Source organism: Chiloscyllium punctatum, chromosome 25 (assembly GCF_047496795.1).
Source record: "Chiloscyllium punctatum isolate Juve2018m chromosome 25, sChiPun1.3, whole genome shotgun sequence".
Classification (NCBI taxonomy): domain Eukaryota; kingdom Metazoa; phylum Chordata; class Chondrichthyes; order Orectolobiformes; family Hemiscylliidae; genus Chiloscyllium; species Chiloscyllium punctatum.
In genome coordinates, this window is record NC_092763.1 from 31,649,586 (window position 1) to 31,672,504 (window position 22,919).

Below are 22,919 nucleotides of genomic sequence, written 5' to 3' on the forward strand. Positions count from 1 at the left end.
TGAGCAGTAGCCCATCAAAGCCATCTGGAAAACCAAATTCCAGTCCTGATGAGTGCAAGATGAATAGCTTTGATTTTATGTCTCTTTTTAGCATTGATAATTATGTATTAATTTCAATTTTATTTATATTCATATCTATCTATGTGTAGGATCAGGCTGCCACTGTGGCTGTTGAGTTGGAAGTGCACCTGTAATTAACGTGCCTGTAAGTAGAAGTTTAAGCATGGTAAAAGCCTCGGGTCCTGTTCTATGCATCAATACTCAGCTACTTAAATTCTAACATTTAGCATCACAATGAGGATATTCTCATTCCTTTTGCTGTAGCCTGTGCAAATTCTAAAAATTTCTTTATCCCATTGGGAGTGAATGAACTTGTCTGAAGACTGGCTTTGTGATAGTGGGATTCTCATGAAGCGGTCAAAATGGACCTTCTTAGCAATTCTAACTGAGGTTTGGTTGAAAACACCTTGATTGTTGCCATTATTAAGGGTGACAATATTATTATTGAAATTCTTTATTTGCCTGTACCTGTGTTTTTGTTTTTGCCACTGTTTACCTATTATTTACTATCTATGCTACTTAACTCTGTGATCTGCCTGTATTGCTCGCAAGACAAAGCTTTTCACTGTGCCTCGGTACACGTGACAATCAATTAAATTCAATTCAATATATGAATTGTCCACGCCCATTTACAATGCTTTATTTATGTCTTCTTGTTCCCTGAAAAAACATTAACAAGCAGTTTGCTCTTCACCAGGTCTGAGGGTAACAGTTTTCTCTTTACCTTTTTGTATTCCTTTCACTATTGCAGTTTTTCCTGTATGGCTTAGACCAAGGATCAGCAGAGTAACATTTCTGAAAGAAAAGGTGAGAAGTGCATTGATAATCAATAGTTTATTCAAAGTGGACCAAAAAAATCATCATCAGATAATCAATGTAATACCTATGATAACAATATTGTACATAAGTTCCATAAACAATTGGTTGTTGTGTCTAATCAAAATCAAAATTAAGACTTTTCTACTCAAAAATATTCTTTCTCCAGCAAAGGCATATTCTTTTAGTTGTAGTTATACCCTACACTTATTATAGGTCACATGATTCTGTGGCCAGTTTTCAAACTTCTGCAAATTTGCTTGACTGCTGGAAGAACCATAGTTGCTGTCTGCAGCATTTAGTGTTCATTCCTCTTTGCAAGGCCAAGTGCACTTGAAGCAGATTGAGGACGTGCCTTCACATTTTTGATGCTATCCACTGTACCAGTGTGCAGTGTCTGTGCCACTCTGCTCCGTAATCTAATATTAATGAACATAAGGTGCAAAAATGTTTCCTGCGATAGAATTGGACAAGCACGATCTGAAATTGTATAATCCATCTTTTTGACATTGAATTTAGTTTGGCTAACACTTGATTTATGCACAAATCCTCATTCAGTGTTGTTTCTGGCTCCTGATTAGCATAATGTCACAACTCAGACAGCACAGGATATAAGTTTTCAGGATTGTAGAAAACCTCAACAATCAATTTTGATGAGGATTTAAAATAAACAACATGCTGAAAAGAATACTGTCCCTTTCCCCCACCCTATGCATCATCTCTGCTTCCCATCTTCCACTTGTCCCCAGTCAGTTCCCTCGACATGTTGTTGCGAAAAATAACTTCAAGTTACTCATTCTCTGCTACGGAGGTCATCACAAGATGACTACAATAAATGAATTGTGTTTAGTGTTAAGCTTTATGTGTACTTACAGTTAGGGCATTGATACTCAGGAATGGAAAATGTTTCTATTTATATTTCCCAATTGGAGTCAAAATCAAACCACAGAAATAATATAGACCCAATAGAGAAAAATCATTCACAGGTCATATGTGGCACCCAGCATTTGACTATCTTAATGTAGGTAAAAACAATGACTGCAGATACTGGAAACCAGATTCTGGATTAGTGGTGCTGGAAGAGCACAGCAGTTCAGGCAGCTTCTGAGGAGCAGTAAAATCGACATTTCGGGCAAAAGCCCTTTATCAGGAATAAAGGCAGAGAGCCTGAAGCATGGAGAGATAAGCTAGAGGAGGGTGGGGGTGGGGCGAAAGTAGCATAGAGTACAATAAATGAGTGGAGGAGGGGATGAAGGTGATAGGTCAGGGAGGAGGGTGGAGTGGATAGGTGGAAAAGAAGATAGGCAGATAGGACAAGTCATGGGGACAGTGCTGAGCTGGAAGTTTGGAACTAGGGTGAGATGGGGGAAGGGGAAATGAGGAAACTGTTGAAGTCCACATTGATGCCCTGGGGTTGAAGTGTTCCGAGGCGGAAGATGAGGCGTTCTTCCTCCAGGCTTCTGGTGGTGAGGGAGTGGCAGTGAAGGAGGCCCAGGGGAGGGGAGTTGATATGTTGGGCCACAGGGTGGGGTGGTTGATTTGTGCGGGTGTCCCAGAGATGTTCCCTAAAGCGCTCTGCTAGGTTGGCGTCCAGTCTCCCCAATGTACAGGAGACCGCATCGGGAGCAACAGATACAATAAATGATATTAGTAGATGTGCAGGTAAAACTTTGATGGATGTGGAAGGCTCCATCTCAATGTAGATTAGTCCCGATCTTTGGATGGTTCAAAACATTATATTAAAGACCCTAAAACCATAATAAATAGGAACAGGAACAGGCCATTCAGCCCCTTAGGATTCTAAGGATGATCCTCATTAACCTTCTTTGAACTGCCTCTAATAAAACGATATCCTTCCTTAAATAACGGGAGCAAAATAGCTCATAGTATTCCAAAAGTAGAAACACCAGCAGCACTTTGTACAATCCCTGGTACAAGCCATTCTTAAAAAGTACAGCCACAGACAGGGTGGCACAGTGGCTCAGTGGTTCGCATTGCTGCCTCACAGCACCAAGGACCCGGGTTAGATTCCATCCTTGGGCGGCTGTCTGTGTGGAGTTTGCACATTCACCCTGGGTGCTTCGATTTCCTCCCACAGACCAAAGATGTGCAGGTTAGGTGGGTTCACCATGCTAAAATTTCCCATAGTGTCCAGGGACATAGAAATGTAAGGTTATAGGTAGTGGGATGGGTTTGAATTGGATGCTCTTCAGAGGTCAGTGTGGACTCGATGGGCTGAATGGCCTGCTTCCACACTGTAGGGATTTTATGAATTCTTTTATCAATGGGTGTCAAAAGATCCTGCTGCATAAAATATAAAAAATTTTCTCACTGTTTCCTTCTCCAGGTAGAAATACTTCTTGTAAGATATTTCCCTTTACATCAACAAGATAGAAAGACACGCACCTTATTGGCTCCTGAACTTTCCGAGCCCAGATGCAGCAGTTTGTAATAAGACTGAACATGATGTGGAGTCAATGGTTAATCAGAGAATGTAGACTCACAAACTGATGTATTGGTAGATTCACAGCCACTAGATTAGAGGACAAAAAGACATCAGGATAATAAGTAAAATTAAGATTTGAGCAATGTTTTTGGCATTCTTTCCCCAGCTGTTGTCAAAGCTTTATTTTCTTCCCACTTGTTTTGTCTCTACTCTCCTTGCACATATATTAATCTTGATTGATATGCCTCTCTTCATGCATACCTTCAGCAAAATCACTTCTGGGTAGGTTAGTAGGAGATCTACAGACACAATCTAATTATGCTCCCTATGAAAGATGTTGGTCTCAATTCAGCATTACAACAGTGCATCTCTGACAGATAATTCGCCCTGTGGAGAAAGAGGGCAAAATTCTAGAGCAGAACAATCCTCAAACATTTCAACCATATTTCAAACATATGTCTCTCAAATTCTAGACAGTCAATGAATAACAAGACTGTTAAAAATAAATACTTCTCTGGTATACAGAATAGAAAGATTAATTCCTTCCTATTGGGAAAGTTCTCAGGTAAGAGGCAAGACCAGGAGAAATAGGAACAAATAGGTAATTGGCCATAGAGCCTGCTCCACCCTTCAATAGGATCATGTCTACTTTCCTCTTGTTTCCATTAAAGCTTGACTCCCCTGACGATCAAGACTCTATCTGACTCAGCCTGAAAGATACACAAGAACTCTGCTCTCACAGCTCTCATAGCGTAGTGTTCCATACTCTCAATGCTCTGAGAGAAGACATAACATTTCGGTGACACTTTATTCTCTCTTTATGCCCTCTGGTCCTAGACTCTCTCATGAGGGGAAACATCCTCTCAGAATTTACCCTGCCAAACCCCTCGCTTAATCCTATGTTTCAATGAGATCCATCATCTCTCAATCTTCTAAACCTCAGTGAATAGAATCCCAACTTGTTAAGCATTTGTTCATAAGACAATCCCTCCATACCAGGGATCATCCTTGTGAACCTTCTCTGAATTGCCTCCCATGAAGTGATTTCCTTCCTTTAAATAATGGGAGCAAAACTACTCATGGTGCTCTAGAAATGGTCTCACCAGCAGCTTGCACAGTTGCAGTAAGACTTCCCTACTCTTCTATTCCAATCCCTTGAAAAGGGGCCTAAAACCATTAGCCTTTCTCAATAGCTGCCACACGTTTGTGCCAGCTCTCTGTGTTTCATGTACAAGTCTCTTTGTGTTGCAGCTTCCTGCAGTTTTTCTCTATTTAAATAATACTCTATTCTTTCTTCTCCCTTCCATAATAACAACTACACTGGAGGCAGGCATGAGAATTCAAAACACCTGAAAAACCACTAAATACCTCGACTCCTCTGTCAATAATGCATTTCAATTTCCAATATCAGGAAAGCCCTTTCAAAGCATCACCACAGAACAGTCCTATCATGAAGGGTCTTGTGGCAGAGTGGTAGTGTCCCTACTTCTGAGCCAGAAGATTTGCTTTCAAATCCCACCTGTCCCTACATCATGTTCAAACAGGCCAATTTAAATAATAACAACTGCCCTGTGTGCTCTCTGAATACAAATCTGTACTCCAGCCACTATATTTCAGCTGTTAAAAGCTAAGAGTTAAAACTAAGGTCATAGAGTCATTCAACATGGAAACAGACCCTTTGGTTCAACTCATCTGCACTGATTTGATATCCCAGTCTGACCTAGTCACATTTGTCAACATTTATACCTTATTCCTCTAAACCCCTCCTACTCATATGTCCATCCACGTGCCTTTTAAATGTTGCAATTGTAACAGCCTCCACAAATTCCTCTGGCAGCCCAATCCATATACGCACCACCCACAGAACCTTTTAAAATCTTTCCCTTCTCATCTTAAACCTATACCCTCACCCCCTTAGGAAAAAGACCTTGGCTATTCACCCTATCCATGTCCCTCATGATTTTATAAACCTCTTAAAATGTTGCCCTTCAGCCTCCAATGGTCCAGGAGAAAAAGCCCCAGCCAATTCAGCCTCTCCTGAGGACTCAAACTCTCCTTTCCCAGCAACATCTTTTGTGCACCATCTCAAACAACATCCTTCCTGTAGAAGGGCAACCAGAATTTTACATGGTATTCTAAAACTGGCCTCACCAATGTCCTGTACAGCCAGAACAGGCCTCCCAACCCCTATACTCAGTGTTCTGACCAATGAAGGCAAGCATGCCAAATACATTCTTCACCACCTGTCTACCTGTGATTCAATTTTCAAGGAATTATGCACCTGCATCACAAAGTTTCTTTTTACAACAACACTACCTAGGGCCATTAACTGTAAAAGTCCTGTCCTGATTTGCCTTACCAAAATGCAATACCTCACATTTATTTAAATTAAACTCCATCTGTCACTCCACAGCCAATTTGCCCATCAGATCAACGTCCCACTGTAATCTGTGGTAATCTTTTTCACTGGCTACTAAACCACCTTATTTGGTGTCATCTGCAAACTTACTAACCATGTCTCCTATATTCACATCCTAATTATTTATTTTAAAAAATGAGAAGGGTGGACCCAGCATCGATGCTTGTAGTACACTGCTAGTAACAGGTTTCAAGTCTGAAAGTAACCCTTTACCACTAACCTCTATCTCCTACCTTCCAAGCTAATTTTGTATCCAATTGGCTAGCCCTCTGTGTTCCCTGTGATCTAGCCTTGCTAACCAGTCTACCATACGGAACCTTGGTGAACACTTTGCTGAATCAGCTTTTGGGTCTGATGAATGCTGTTAATTAACAAAATGTTACCCCTCATCAAGAAGATTTAGAGCGTTCCCAACCCTTTAAAGATAATAATGTTGTTGAATCTCTTTCTGTGACAGTTAAAAAAAATTACATTTATTTTGCTCAGCATTTGTGAAGATTGTTGCTTCAATCTCTCCTCTGACTTTTGCTATTGTTATACCACTGGCTCATAAATTAGAAAGATGGAGCTGGTGCAGTCAGACAGAAATGGATCTGTGTTTATTACAGTCTTGACATTTTGACCTCTATTGCTGCTATTTTGCTTCAGAGTTGAAAACAATAACATTTCTAACAACTAAAGCTGCTTCACATGCTTAATTCATTGCATGTTTTGTGAAGTTGCTCTGCACCAAAGATTATCAGATTTGCCAAAACCAATAGGCATTGCATTTCAAAGTAATTAATGATCTGGACTCAAGAACAATGCACAGCGTATTGTGGCACAGCAGTAGTGTCCCTACTCCTGGGTCAGAATGTCCACCTGCCTTAAAAGTGTGACACAATGGGTTGATTAAAATTAAGAAAAACATTAAATGAGAAACAGCTGTTTGAGCCTGTTTTGTCATTCAAAGAAATGACTGTGTTTGCATATCAACTCCACTTTCCTGCCCATGTATTCTTGTCAAATGAAAATATCAAGAGCAGGGTTCACATATCCTGAATTATTTTTAAGTGAAAATGATTATTGCTTAGCAAACGTGACAAGCTTTCCTGAAGAATATCATCACACTAACAACATTGAATGGTCAAATCGATTTTGGTCTGAAAGTGCTGGAGAAACTCACCAGGCTTGGCAGCTACTGTAGAGTGAAAAACAGAGTTAATGTTTCAAGTCCAGTGACCCTTTTTTCCCCATTGGAGTAATAATTATTGAAGTAAAATGAAGTCTATAAATTGAAACCATCTTTTTTGTGAGGGAGGTGGGAAAGTTGAATATGAAACATAAGTTACCCAACCTCCTAGCAGTAAAATCATTTGAACCATGCCACACACTGAATTATCTGGTACATTACTTTAATTATGCCTTCCCCCAGAGAATCATGTTCATTCAGCGACATTCACGATAAAAAGTAATTACAATTCTGCCATACAACATAAAACAAATAGAAATTTGGATGTAAAGTTGAAGCGTTAAACCTGCAGCTTATTATTAAATTCGATGAAAGTAAGTCGAGTGTTACATCAAGTTAACTCACCTGCTGCATACACTGCTACTGTGCTGTCAAAACTCTGAAGACAGGCTCATTGGCAGGGCTCAATTTAAACAAGAGATGACTAACTTATTCCTGAGTACATTCAAACAGATGAAATTCATTCATTATTTGGGATCCATGGAAATACTGCAGAAAAACAACCTGCTGTCTGACAGTTCTGAAATGTGTCTCAGTCATTTCTTGCTGTGCTAGTTGTAATCCGGATTTAAATAATTCCCATCTTAATTCCATTGGGGGAGGGCAAGAAGGAAATTACGCACAAACAGACATGCACTCTGGAGCATCTTTTTTTAAATTTTATTTTCTTTACTGCTATCGAATTAAAGAAAGTGTTTCACATTTGTTGTAGACTGCATTAAAACCAATTGATAAAGTGGAAGAGTCACTCACATGGCTGTTTCTTAACCATTTAGTGACATCTGCTGGCATTAGTTTACTGCAGAGGTTTTGCTGTGTGAATGGCAGACGAGTGCCTGGTCAATTGGTTAGATTACATCACTTGCAATAGGTTGCTATCCTTTTCAAGTTCAAACTAAATAGGTGTAGGACAGCTTGCTAGTACTGGAGCTGGAATCTGATTCATGTTCCAAATTTCTGAGCTCCTTATAGAAATTAATGGAAACATTAATTCAATGACCATACTTGCACTTACTTTCATTTTAAGCCTCAGCCTTTTATGAGTGTTTTGTTAGGGAGTTTTCTTTTCTAAGTGCATAAGTTATTCCATATAATAATAATGGTGAAAATTATTTTTTGGTTTCCATAGGAATTAAACATTCAATAAGAATGAATGATACCAATATCTGAATCTAAGCAATAATTTTAGTCAACCATGTATGTGCACTTCAATCACATTTGCTGTAAAAGGTACTGAGGATTTCACCACATCAGTTTTCAGGCTGTAATGTTTAATGGTCGGCAAATCTTGTTGAAATCTAAAGTATTATTCAAAAGTTTTTTTTATATCAATTTCCCCTGGAGTGCAAATTCATATGTTTTGAAAGGATTCCCTCATCCCATTATTCATTTAATGAATTTCACTTTGTGAGAAGGCTTCCTAAATATATTATGAAAAGCTTTATTGTGACTAAGCTGTCAGTCAGACTGCTAGCCAGAGAAAAGTTACAAAGGGTCTGTACATGAGTTAGCACTTGACTAATTTCCCCAAGATTCTTCCCGGAGGAATGGACCAAACTCACTCTTGAACAGATGGCACCATTAACTAGTGGTATGGGTTTATCTTTTCAGATAGGCTCTGGCAGATCTCACGGTGTGTGTACAAGCAGTATTTATTCACACTCTACACATGACAGCGTGAACTTCTCTCTCCTAAGCTGCTCTAGTTACAACCTTGTAGCACAATCTCTCTCACGTGACTACTGAGGTCACTGATATGTCAAACGTACTTTAAAAACTTGGATGAGTATTTCTTAAACTCTATTCTACACAATGGACATGATACCACCATCTAGCAAAGGAAGTTTGTGACTCTTTTGAAATGTTACCAATTAAAACATTATCCTTGCTTTTCAATTCCAGTGAAATTCAATTGGCATTGTCCACCTTCCAACCTAAACTCACATCAGGGAATAGGCAAAATTAATATAAAATAAACCAACATTAACCAATTTCTCTTAGTTCTCTTGATACAATGTCCAGGTATTGCATACTAACCAAAGAGCTCAATTCAGAATGGGGGAAGTGAATGGCGAGCCTCCACATTTAAGACTTAATATCATGGCACATGCTCAAGACTCAATCAATCCATTGTATCAATTTCTGCCAATTTTTAAAGAAAGCTATTTTGCTCCGGTAAAATAATCAGGTAACTTTTGAATGCATGTTGAGTGAGAAATTAAAATGAACATCAAAAAATACGTATTTCTTTCTCATAATCCTCCATGAAAAATAATTAATAAACCGTATTGTGCGATGAAGGTTTTCCACTAGAGGGTGCCATAAGGCTGAGAAACAAGATTTGCCTCCTACTACAAAGGCACTTCTCCTTGGAGAGTTCTTAGGCAGACATTGCCCTGTGAACTGTTTGCTCTTAAAATTATTTACAACAGCTATATTAATTGATTGGATCGTCAAACTACAGGGCATGCAAGATTTGCTTGATCACAAATATTAGTAGGTGATTTTCATGAGGACAATTTATATTAATTTCATAAATAATCAGTAATGCAATTATCATCAAATCATCCCCCTGAATGTGGGCATATAGATACCCTACTCATTCTAAGAGATAAGGCAAGTCAGGTATATAATAAAGATCCTTTAATAATATATCATTAAGGACTTCTAGTCAGGTATCAATTACAATAAATGTCAGCGTTATTCTCCATCTGCATTAAACTATGAAGCATTCTCACTTTTATAAAAAGTCACACTCAATGCCTCCAGTTGGAAGTTGGAACTTTAAGGAATACCAGCAACCAAGAGTCATGTTTTGGTTCCTGACTGTGACACTATTCCTGGAAATAGATATGCATGCACCCAACTATTAATTATTAGCCAGCACTTGATGAACCAGATTTATTTAATTGTGAGCCAGTGTTTGAAAGATTTATAACTAGTGGTTTTTCAATACAATTCCTAATTCCCTTCACACTGTAAGCTCCAAGCAGGTCAAATTTATTAGGTGCCTCTGATTATGTGTCTTTACACAACCTGATCTACAGCAATCAGAGTCAGGCATTGATTACTGAAGTAACTGGAATTGGTAACCCATATTTTGTGATAGTAATGACGACAAACTGTCAGTGTTTGCTATCTTTATTAGTCTATGCTGACATCAATTTCAGGAATTCACAGAAGCACAGCTAAATTTGAAATCCAAAAGTTGCTATTGATGATTTTATGCTTCTCTAGTCAACACATTGCTGAGGTCACCTTAGAATGCAAGGAAACCATTTATACCCCCTTAGATTCTGGAACAGTTAATACTTGAATGCAGCATAACTGGGATAATAGGCTTGGGCTAATGTGATAATTACTTTTGAATTGAGCCACACCAAATGACAATCTACCACAAGAGAGAATCTAATCATCCCTACTTGACATTCTATGGCTTTACCATCATTGTAGCTCCATCATCAACATACTGGGGGCTTAATAATGACTAGAACTTCACCTGGACCAGCCAAGAAAATACTTTGAGTGCAAAAGTACATCAGAAGCTGAGAAGACTATGGTAAGTAACTCACCTCCTGATTCCTTAAATCCTGTTTGTCATTCGAGGCAAAAGTCGGGTTTGTGATAAAACACTCTCCACTGGCCTAAATGAGTCCAATTCAACAACACTGAAGAAGCACAAACTATCGACTTCGCTTAGAGCTAGATTCAAGCTGATATTATGAAAAGGAAAGTTCAGGCCACAGAGATTGCTAGGTGTTTGTGAACAGTTTTCATCAAGGTCAGCAAGAAGCTATTACTTCAACGCTGAGTATGAATTCTGAGTCAATATCTCTTACTTTCACTGGTACCTGGTCTCCAGTCAACAGAGCAGCTGTGCTTTCAAATATGAAAGATTATTCAGTATTAAATATTAATATTAAGTAATATTCATGTGTACCATAGACTGCATTAACCTTGACATAATTTAAGTGGTTTAAAATTCTCTTTTGGCTTACTCATACTAAATTCTATATAATCACTTTTTACTGGTAGTGGGATCCACCGTTCCTTTGAGAAAATTTCTTTCTATATGAAAGATTTGCCTGTCACGTAGCAATGAGGTAAAAACAATGACTGCAGATGCTGGAAACCAGATTCTGGATTAGTGGTGCTGGAAGAGCACAGCAGTTCAGGCAGCATCCAAGTAGCTTCGAAATCGACGTTTCGGGCAAAAGATCAATACATTGCCCTGTTGTCCTTTGGAAAGGTTTCTTTTGTCGGATTGCCAATTCTAATTGGACATTTTCTTGAATTCTTTTCATTTGATTGTCAACTGGTCTGCCCCATGCCCTGGCCTTCGAATCCTCATGACCACCAGATTCGTGCACCAACTAGAAAGTGAAGGGCTTCTTCATTATTCAAGAACAAACTTTCTTCCTCTCTTCAATCTCTAAAATTCTTACAACTAATAAAAGCAGTTCAGTTTTATTTTTTAAACAAATGATTCAATTATTTTTCTTGCAGTCCTGGAACTGCAGATAAGTCACTGCAAACAACTTGGAAAATATCACTGCAAATTATTCTCTTGAAATTCTTCCAAATGGAAGGTTTTAAACCAATGAGCCAAAGGTTACCTCATCTGTGAAGTGCTGGCCCAAGAACACAAAATTAATCCTTTTCATTTTGGTATGTGCTGGAAAGTGATATGGATTCCCACCATGTTCTCTCCATCAACTAACAAATTTTACGTTGAAAGGACTCAAAATCCACTCTGAAACCATATATTGTTTAATGAGCAGAAATATTAAAATAAAAGAAAGAACAATGTGAAGACTGTGTCTTTTTGCTTTTCTGTGTTTTGATTATTCAATGAACTGGGAAAAGAACTGTTTTACAAGCCAAGGATTGTAAAGGATTGCTGCACCTTTTAAAATCAAGTAACCTGATGCTCACTGTAAATACTGTGTACAGTACATAGCTACTGTTCAAGCAGTAGTGAAGGCCTGACATCCAGAAGAGCTTGGCAAAAACGGTGTGTACAAATGGAGTTCCAACTGCCAACAAGTGGTTGATCGATTTGTTGACTAGTAACCAGTTATCAGCAACAAGTGGTTGATCAGTCTGTTGACTACTTACCATTTTTCAGCAACAAAAGCCTTCTCTTTTCTGTATGATTGGCTCCCAAGCATTTGAACATATTGGGTGAACATGCTGGCAGAAATCATTGGACCCCTGGTGGAGAAGAAGATGTTTCTTCTTTGCAATAAAGGAAACATGTTAAGCCTGAAGAAAGCCAGTTCATTTTTTTCCCTCAGCAGTTGCTTTATGTTTTGGCTCTTAACCAATATGTAAGAGACTTTATAAGTATGATCCAACCATCTTGTACCTTGTTCATGCAAGTGAAAATATCTGGAAAGAGAAAAACAAACAGCATGTCCTGACAAGGCAAAATAACTATTTCAGTGGACCCTATGTACAGTGACCATTGGACTGGCTTTTCAGTCTTTCCCTCCTCCCATCACACCCATTTTTTTCTTTGCCTGTATAGTGTGAGTGTCTGTAGAAGAAGTGTTTACAAGTGGGTTGAAGTTTTAACTAGTAGTTCTATGTCAATGGTTCACAATGATTTATTCTTAGCTAGAATCTATTTATTTGCATTAAATATATTATTAAGCACAGAAACCTGATCTGTACTTCTAACAACTTAGGTCTAAAAGGCTGAATTATGGATAATTTAAAAGTCCTTAACTTTTGTGATGGCTCCGTGAATAGCGGGCTTGATTTTCGGTGTGTTACCCCAAAGAAGTGTAACAACATTTGGGGTCTTATCTGGGATTGATTTAAAACATAGGCGACTGGATTTGGGTTTGGTGTTAGCGAATAATGTAGATGAATGAAACAACAATTTCTGAACTACATTTAATACATGACACCGCTGTGATATTATAGACATCAGAACTTTAATAACTGTTCATGGACTGAATGTATCAACAAAAGATAAACTATTACACACAACAATAACTCTGAAATAAATTGTTAAGGAACAAAGACAAGCTGTTAACTGGACGCTCAAACAATTAGCCATGTCTTGGTGAGATTACATTAACAAAACTGCTTTGACATGTGCTTGATAAATCGGATGCTTTATTGCCACAAGGAAACTGCTCCCCTGCAGAAGAATTTAAGGAGTTAACTATAGGAAAGCTGTGTCTTCAAACAGACAGTTAAGGCCAAATGTAACAAGAAGCAGATAAACTACTTTTGATAAGAAGGCAAGCTGCAAACTTGCAATAATTTGGATGAAATGGCTTTTAAAAAGTCATTAATGTATCACCTCAGAGACTGAAGGACAAAAATCTGTATAAGAATCGAATACCAACACAACTCAACAACAGATCTTCAAAGAACAACACTGTGCAAGGGTCAAACCCTGGACACTCCCCAAAGCAACAGATTTCACCATTAATTGTTAGTAGCTAAGTTGGGTTGCAGGCTTATACTTGTTTCCTTGAGGGGTCTTACTTTTGGTTGCTACATACAATAATATTGGTGTTATTGTTTCAGTACTCGATAGTGAGATTTCTTAATAAGTAGACAAATTAAAAGTAACTTCTGGTGATTTACCCACAACACTGGAAATAGCAAGGGAGATTCTGCAGGTGGAAGAGTTGTCCAATTGTTTGGCAATTGGTGGGTAAACGGCTGGTAGCATTGTCTGTAGAAGCTATGAAGGCAGAAATATTGGAGGTACTAGCATGGCACTTGGGGTTATAACAAAGAAATACTAAAGGGACCAAGTTCTCAGAGCAGTGAAACATTAGTATCAGATATATTTGGATATATCAAAACAGCTTGAGCACAAAGAGAATTAATACATTTGAAGATGGAATTCCAAAGGGAAAATATAAGGAAAGAAAATAGATTTGAAAAGAATGGAAATGAGAAACTAGAATTAGAATTGTAAAGAAAAGAGAAAGTAAAGGAATATGAATATCACGTTAGAATGATGTATTTGAAACAGGAGATGTCATATACTGATGCAAGCCTTCATGGGGAGAATATTGATCATAATTTGTAGTCCAAATTACGTTTGCACAGGCTTTACTGAAATTTAAGAAAAAGGGTATGGAGGCATTCTTTGTGTCATTTGGAAAAACAATGAAACAAATCAGAATATAGGACATTGCTTTTGCAGAATAAGTTGATAAGTAAAAGCGCAGGAACCTTATGCCCCACTGTATGAGAAGGTATTTTTTAGAGATTATGACAGTGTAAAGAAAACTACACTGGATGCACACAATCTAGATCCTGAGCCACGAAAGTAAAGGCTTTGGAATTTAAGGAAACAGCTGGGACAAACCTGTATTGAATTCAAAATAGTTCAGCAAAGTAATTTTGACACTAGATATGAGCATTAGAAACTAAAAACATGTACATAGCTCTTAAAAAGATTATTCTCCTGAAAGATTTTAAAAATTCACAACCTTTCATAATGAGAACCCTTGTTGAGGCTGAAAGCATTTGCAGTTGTTATTAGGCAGAAATAAAGCTGGTAATTATTAACTAATCCATAAAACTAAACCTTTTTTCCATTACTCTCATAAATTCAAGTGGTATATAAAATGAGAGAGTGGATGGTAGGCAAGGTAAGGAATTGATACCCGGAAATGTCGAAAGATCTCCTCCTCAGATCAGAACAGACAGTACTGAGTGTGGAGGTGAAAATCAGAAGCTGAGGTCTTCCCATTGTACAGGGTGGGACACATTCAAACAGAATGCTGGAAGTTGTGGTGGAAGTCTGTGGGACATATTAGGGCTCATAGGAATGGATCAGATCTAAACTAACTACAACTAAGAGAGTGGAAGTAAACACTGCTGAGAGCCCAAAAGTAGCACATTGGGTATGTGAGAGATATGAAGGGTTTTTATTTAAAGGGAAGATAAAACCCTTATTCCTCAAATGGAGCATCTTAGCCTTTACCAATATTAAGGAATACAAGGGCTATTCAAACTCTTGCTGGAGAGAGATTTAGTTTTCCCTCCAAGGGTGTTCAATGCAGGCCAAAGAGTTAGTAAATGGGATAGATTAGAGAGTATGTTCTCGTTCCATTGTACAAGGTTCATTTGGAGTTTGACTTGTTGTCTGGATCAGTGCTTGTTTTGGTAATTAAAAAATCACCTATAGATGGGAGTGACTTACTTCTGTGGAATGATTAGCAGGACAGAAAGTTATAATTTGGGCCATATTCACAGAAAGTCCAATTTAGGCTAAAGAGATGGAACCATTGAAGAACAGTTTCTGGGTATGTTTTCATCATGTGTAGTGACTAGAGCAATTGCTAAATAAAGTCCATCTTCAGAGGTCACAGTAGTATCACAAGCAGATATTAGCTGAAAATCTATTTAAAAATGAGGATAGTTCAAAAGAAGCGTTTGTGCCTTGTTATTGAGGCACAGGAAGCAAATCCACACTTAAGTAAGTTAACACGGACAGTTCACACTGAAGCTGAGGCAGAAGGAGTTCCAGAATGTTATTGCATTGAAAGCAAAGTTCTGTTGAGGAAGTGGAGATGTCTCAATAGATCTATGAGTGAAGAATGTAACAAGAACAGGATGTAGTTTATTGTACGATAGTAATCAGGTGCAAGTTACTTTACTGAGAATAATATTGTTACCAAGACTATAAGGATAACATTCTTTTCAATCCTAAGATATTTTACCCTTCCCTACCCGATCAAATTAGATAGAGTTTAAAGTAGTCTGCACAGTAACTCTTTCACAACCAATATTTTATGCAAAATGGCCAACCGAGATAATTGTAAATCACTTCTGCTTCTGTATTAATGTCCGGTTCATCACTTTTGTTAATGTACATTTATGTCTTTATTTAGGGTTAGGAGACAATTAGTTTTCTGTAAACAAATAAATAAGAAATGAGTTTGTTTCCCAGCCAATGCATGGTAAACCTCAAATGGCCATTGTGGTGTAGAGGTAGTGTCCTCACCTCTGAGTCAGAGGGTCTGGATTCAAGTCCCACCTTCCAAGCAGATATGTGTTATAATCACGTGAGGGTGGTTTGTGTGTGGAATGAATTTTCTGATCAAGTGATGGATCCCAAAGTCAGTTACATCACTTAAAAGACACATTAATAAGTACATGATTAGGGAAGGCTTGGAAGGATATGGGACAGGAACAGCAGATGGGATTAGTTTAGTTTGAGATTATGTTTGGTATGGACTGTTTGGACCAAAGGGTCTGTTTCTATGCTGCATGATTCTATGATTTTTTTTCTGAACAGGATGATTTTTATTCCCATCTGAAAAGGATGATTAAGAATATTTCCATGTAGAAAATAACTGTGACACTAGGTCTGGGAATGAGAGAAATAAGACAGATTAAGTCATTTAACTGTCTCTACAAAAGATATGTGGATTGAGTTAAATCACACTAATTAGATTGACTTCTGCTAACATGATGTAAGCAGATGGATTCTTCTCAATAATCAGTTACAGATTCTTTAATTTTAATTTGACCTTGCTGTTATATGCAACACCAAAGTCAAATATTGAGATCTTTCTTAGTGTAATTCTACTCTCCTACCTCTCTCAGGAGCCACACATCAGCTCATTGAATGTGCTCTTCTGTCTGAAATAGATGAGCCCATTCTAACTTTAATCTGTTTGTAAAACCATGGCATCACCAGTACAACCACCGACAGCTCTCCTCAAAACCTTTCTAAACGAAGTATAAGTTTAGAACAATGTTTGCAAAATTAATGATTTTGAACTGCTGTTGTTGAAAGAGAATATGTTGCAATATTAAATATGCATACATGTTATATCTCTGACTTGTTTGAGCAAAGTTTTGCATTGATATAGCTGGTTCTTGAACATACATTTTGCAAGTGTTATCAATAGGTTTGACCTGTTTTCCAGCTCATCTGAGGGCATATGATTGTTTCCTATTGGAAGGGATAAAGGTATTCATTGAACATAGACCTTTGCAGGCAATTACCCCCCAAAATTAGAAGAATTGCATCACTGTTTCAAATAAAATTCATGCGTTTATCTAAAGTTAAGTACTGACTGTACTGTATAAACCGCTGCAGGATTTTGCTGAACATTGGTGGTCAGAAGAGTCACATTATTGCTGGTAATCAGATTCAGCAAATTTAATGTCCATGCACAAGGAGACTGTAAAATAACTGATAGCCTCCCAACATGACAGTTTGTTGATAAGTGAATGTCTAATCACTTTAAGGTGTCTCCCTTGCATGATTATTGTCAGCATAACTGCCCTGATAGCTTTGTTGATTTACCCACTAACCTAAATGAGCAAACAGAGTTGTACAGACCAGAAGGTGCCAGGCTCAGTCTAGCAATTGTGCAAAATTAGCTGATCTCAGCTGTAGAGCAGTGAAGGTTCTTCAGTTTGTACCATGGCCATTGAGCTGGATAGGAGAGTGAAATGGTATGTGTGTGCACAGAAGGTGAGGATAGTATTCAGCTCAGCTGTGATTTCTCTCTATCACTCAGTCACAAAGCCACCACCACTCACTGTTTTAGCTCACAGTGAGGAGTTAGAAAAAGCATAGCAGGTCAAACAGCATCAAAGGAGCAAGAGAGTCGACCTTTCAGAGTCAACTTCATTGAGTCCAGATGAAAGGTCTTGCCCAAAGCGTCGACACGCCTGCTCCTCTAATGCTGCTGGACCTGCTGTGCTTTATCCAACTCCACATTTTATTATCTCTGACTTTCCATAGCGAGGAGTAGACACTTAGGACTGTAGGTGATAGGCATGGAATTACAGGTCATCAATACATATCTCCAGAATAGAGAATGGGGCCTAGAAACAGAAAAACATATTGCTAGTGACTATCTGACTTTGACTTGTTCTTACGTGATTTGTATTCCCAGGCATTATTGTTGAACTAAACACTTTTACTTTCAGGCACCTACTGCCAGCATCAAGCAGTAAAGCTCATACCATGCTGTCCTAGCATTGTGCTCTCAGCTATAAACAGCTTTTCTTATTAAATCCATTTAATAAATGTAACAATTTTCCATTTCCCACATTAGCCATTCTGTGGCATTTCTGACTAAGGGTGCTAATGAGGCCAATTATTATAACATTCTGATGTTGGCCTATACACATTAGGAACTGGATTGGGAGTGTTCAAGCTCATTTCATAAAGGATTTTCTACGCCAAGGTTTGCAGAATTGTTACAGTGCAGAAAAAGACCCTTCAGCCCATTGTGTCTCAGCTGATTCTTCAAATGAGCTTCTCATTTAATGAAATTAGTAAGTATCTAAAATGCATTCCACTGCACCACAAGTTGAATCCAAAAGCTTCATTGGACCTCAACTTTAATTGCAATCCCAGAATTGAAAGGACAGTGTTTAACCCAATGCACTTGTAACATTATGCGAGTGAGAAGGAACGTAAGCAGCTCCAAGGGTGATGAGTGGTATGACGTAAAATCCACAGCATTGACTTTCAGTTTTGGAAGTTGCCGCCATACACAAACCTTGGAAATTCATGCAGAAGAAAAATAAATTAGTGGAAATGCTGTTTGTAAGAATATGATGTTTTGGGACTTTATCTTTACATCCAGGGTAATCAAATTCTATCTGACAATAAACCTGGGTATTTAATTGTTAGGGAAAGGTAAGCTTCAATTATTTTACTGAGAAGAGGATGCAAGGTATTTGAACTTTAAGACAATAATAAAGGATTTTGAATTTACCATGTCTAGACTTAAAATCTCCCAAATTCCCAGAAAGGTGGTCTTACCTTTGTAAACAATTGTGTGGCAAACTGTCAAGTTCCTTTCAAAGATGAACAGGAATTGAAATCAAAGATAGCTAATTAGAACTTCTACCTTGATGTGTTCATGTCTCCCTGGGGAAGAGCTATTTTTGAGATCAGGTTACTGGCTTCTTTATAAAAGAATGAATATCACAGACAGTAGTGTGAATTGAAGTCTTAGAGCAACAGAGAAACGTAGTTAGTCTTCTACCTGAAATGGAGAAAGTTCTGTTTTTCACCATGTAGAATATGTTTGGGAACTTGTGCTCAGAATAAAGAGGCTGAGTATGTAAAGATTAAAAGGTGGATGGAAGACTCATTCAGTTTGGGTTAGAAAGAAGGGATCTCCATTTTAACCCTCACAGAGAAAATTAATCCTAGGATTAGAAGCTACCAAACTGGAGAAATACAAAGATGTGACACATTTGAAGCCTGAAAAACTCTGGACTGTTTGCTAAAAGAACTTCAATTCGTAGGAAGTGTGATGTATAATAATTATTAAAATTCTATTATTTATCATGTGATTTGCTGACAAAAGGAAATATTTATTTGTATCTTTTTAGTCAGTTAAAACATGAAATTCTGATAAATCATACTTGTAACAAGAAGTTTGAACTTTTCTTTTAAATGTTATTGATTTCTACATGGACAACACACAGTCCTTTAGGATTATCGTAATACTGTTAGTTCAGTTGGCTTCATTGTGATAAGTTCAGTAACTTCTTCAAAACAACACATTGGTAGAGATATAATCATCAATACAATGTTAATTCAGCCATCTCAAGTAATCAGGCTCAACAGAAATGCTTTTAGTGTACTCCAGTGTAGATGGCCCCAGATACAAGGATATTATGCAAATGTAGACTAACTGGTTTCCAGATCAATATCAACAGCAGAAGGATTTACCAATTTATGAGTCTCCTTATCTGCCAGTAGAGTTTCTTCTTTGACTTCTGAAATATGCTGCCACAGTTTTATAGGTTTCTCTATACTATCATGTTTCTGTTCTCCTAAACAGGCTTGATAGACACCTGTTGAAATTCAGCACACACACACACACACACACACACACACAGGTAAACAGGCAACACAGAATTGAAAGTAGAAATAAGAGAATTGTTTAGCCAGGGTCACTTTAATTTGGCTCATCTTGTGCTACTGGTGGAATCCAACGTGAGTTCAGTTGCATCATATGATAACTTAACATTTCCTTTGAAACGCCTCCTGCGAAAATATAAGAAATACACCTGAAATATTAAAGTTGGTCAAAATTCTTGTATTTCTAACTGCTCTGAGGAGTGCTCCATCTTTATCACCTGAATACAAGAGTTTAGTTTGCCAGTGAAAGCTTTACATTTTTCCACATTGTCCACTGGCACAAATTAAGAAAATCCAGTCCTATTGAGAAATTCCATTGCTGGTTTTCCACAGCAAAGCTGGGCTCAGTGTGTGTGAATCAGGCTGGCAGAGCTGCAGAGAGCTCCTCAGTAATTCTGGCTGACAGTGATGTAGATATACAGGTACAAATGTTTTTGAGCAAACCATCTGCTGCTACTGCTGTTTCTCAATGGAAGCCACACTGAATTTTCTTGGTCATGCTTCAGGAGAGAATGTATCACCTTAACTGACCAAAATAAAAAAGGTAAGGGGCTTTTATACCATGACTAAGGAATGACGAGGTATTTCCATGTGTTGGTAAATATACTGTGATTTTGAGAAATCTGTTGAAATTTGTCCAGAAAGCTATTTCACAGAAATACTTACCTGCTAATTTGTTTGAATTAATTTTGAGCTTTTTAGTTTAAAATCTGAAAGGCTTACATACAGTTATGTTAAAGAGTCATGCCAATAATAAGGTACTTCTCTAGTCAGTTCTTTCTCGTACACATAATGTAGGTTATTTAAATGTTTATTCTTTTTGTCAGACAAATAGGCTGCATGGATTTACAGCAACCACCCAAAGCCTGCAACAGCTCCTTAGTCTAAGACAAATAAAAATCTTTCACGTGTTGCGATTAGGGCATTGTCCTGAGCTTGTTGACTCTTAGCACTGTCTGAACGCCACATTTGCTTAGCTGGGCAGTCAGGAATTGCTGCTCCACCTATTTAGTGAAAATTGAACTCATCAGATGAAGAAGTGGGAGGATAAGGAGTGGGTGGTGGTAGGAGAGAGGCAAGTGTCAGTGATCTTTTAAGACAAGGTTGATCTCATGTACACTGAGTCCAGTACCACATTACATAGCACACTGAATCTTTTCAATCTCCACTTCACATAGTAAAAAGCTTTGATGGCCGTTATAAGTGTACCACTGTCACATGCCAGTTTTTCAGAAACTACTGATCTTGGTGTACATCAGTCTCCTTCCCTGAAACAAAGAGCAGTCTTTGGTCAGAATTAGAAAAATTAGTGGAATTAGTGTAGGTGGTTCTGGACTAAATTTTTTTGAAGACAGAAAACAGAACATATTAGCATGATTTAGACAAGAAGATTAGAATGTCTAAATAGTTACTATAGCAACAGTATCAGATTGTTTAAGATGGTGGAGTTGTGGGCATCGCTGCCCTCTTTATTGCCAAGTTGAACTCAAATGCAGAAAAAGGATCATCATTTGGAAAGTGGTGTCTGAAGATCATGGATTTCCACAACGTGGAGAGAGAACAAAGTATAGATTTATAGGTTAACTCCCTTTTAGAAATGAGAAAGATCAGCGTGAAGATGAACAGCAAATTAGAATTTTCTGAACTCTGTGCTAAGGGTGGAGATTCCTCCAGAGAATTCTCAACAAAGCCTTTTGACTAACTTTTCCTCATTAGCAATTTGTTTACAGACCATAAGCTTAGTTGTAAGCCAGCTACTTTTAATACAACAAGATCAGGAGTTATAGGTAAATAATAATAATGGATTCTCAGAATGTGTTTCGTCTGTTCTTCACACTAGGAAAGAATTGTCAAAACCATTTTCACTGATAGACGAATTGGGGTGGGCCATGAGTTGCACTTGTGTAAGTCACAATCCTGCCAGGACATTTAAAACTAGGATAGAGCCTAAATAGATGCAATTTTTGTTACTGCAAGTGAGTGTTGTGCCCACTGTATATATGGGTCACCATAAACTTCTGGACAAGTTGTAAAAGTTTCTGAGATATCTTAAAATTATCTTAAATAATTGCTTGGTAGTACACAACTTAAGAATTGCTAAAAGAATGTAAAAGATGAAAGCCTTTCATTTTGCAATCAGTCAGAACTAGGAGGCAAGAAACAGACTTGAACAAAGGGATGTAATTATATACAGCATGAGAAGAGTCTTCTGATTGGCTGTGCCATCATTGGCATGGAAGCGAGGGAGAACAGTTAACTGTCAATCTTAATTCTCAGGCCAAGCAAGTAGATTCTCGTGGATCAGATGTTGCCATGGGGCGCAGCAAAGATTGGCTGACTCTATGACTCTTTTTTTGAAAATGGTGCATTGTAGTAAAAGTTCCTTCTGCCTACATATGACAGAGTCCTATAAATTTTTATATATAGCTTCTAGCATGTGCAAATGCATTACACTGGGATGCTGACTGATGACCTTAAATTGTTTTCTTATGTAATTCTTAGCACCATTTGATTATTTAATTAATGATTTTCAATGTCAGGATTACATCCAATAGTGGATATACTTTCCCAATCCATAAGTTGATCAGTAAACATAGGCATTCAGTCAGGAGTATTTTGCTTGTGCAGAATTCTTCAAACCTAGTCATAAGTTCCACTTCACAAAAAGAAATTCTCATCTAACTATAATGGTAGCATATGATGGGGGGAATGGGGGAGGTTAGGGAGAGGAGTGCTGTTGTGAAAATAGTAGAATATATCTGTGTGGCCCCTCAGGATGATCAAATTCTTGCCCTGTGCAGACAAATGAGGTACAGGACAGATTGCGACATACTCTTACAGGCAGTAACTCTAGCAGATGAAGAAAGTAGGAGAAATGTGGGCATGGCACTATCGCACAAACAGTGACAGAGGAGCAGCAGCAACAACTATGGCTGGTGCCACAGTAACTGACCAGGAGTTGACAGATTCAACACAGTGGAAGGCAGGTGAAGAGCAGGAGAGAATGCTATAGGATCTCACAGCAAATTCATTAACAAGTTATTTGTGAATTACCACT

At 38.0% G+C, this 22,919-nt stretch overlaps 2 protein-coding genes across 7 annotated transcripts in view; one reads left to right on the forward strand and one right to left on the reverse strand.

Annotated features, from left to right (window-relative positions):
- Positions 1-22,919, reverse strand: part of LOC140495802 (ADP-ribosylation factor-like protein 13B) — a 189,163-nt gene that overhangs the window by 44,115 nt on the left and 122,129 nt on the right. The window contains exons 1-3 of one of the 2 annotated variants that reach the window (XM_072594934.1): positions 7,318-7,520; positions 3,283-3,409; positions 785-855 (exon numbers count right to left, since the gene is read on the reverse strand). In XM_072594934.1, coding sequence (XP_072451035.1) covers positions 785-855; positions 3,283-3,341 — 130 coding nt within the window. In that variant the 5' untranslated portion in view covers positions 3,342-3,409; positions 7,318-7,520. Of the gene's footprint in view, positions 1-784; positions 856-3,282; positions 3,410-7,317; positions 7,521-22,919 lie in introns of those variants that run through there. The other variant, XM_072594935.1, reaches the window with a different exon arrangement.
- Positions 20,239-22,919, forward strand: part of drp2 (dystrophin related protein 2) — a 394,171-nt gene continuing 391,490 nt past the window's right edge. For all 5 annotated transcript variants that reach the window (XM_072594927.1, XM_072594931.1, XM_072594928.1 and 2 more), the window contains exon 1: positions 20,239-20,405. The gene's annotated coding sequence lies outside the window, so the exon portion shown is untranslated. The remainder of the gene's footprint in view (positions 20,406-22,919) is intronic.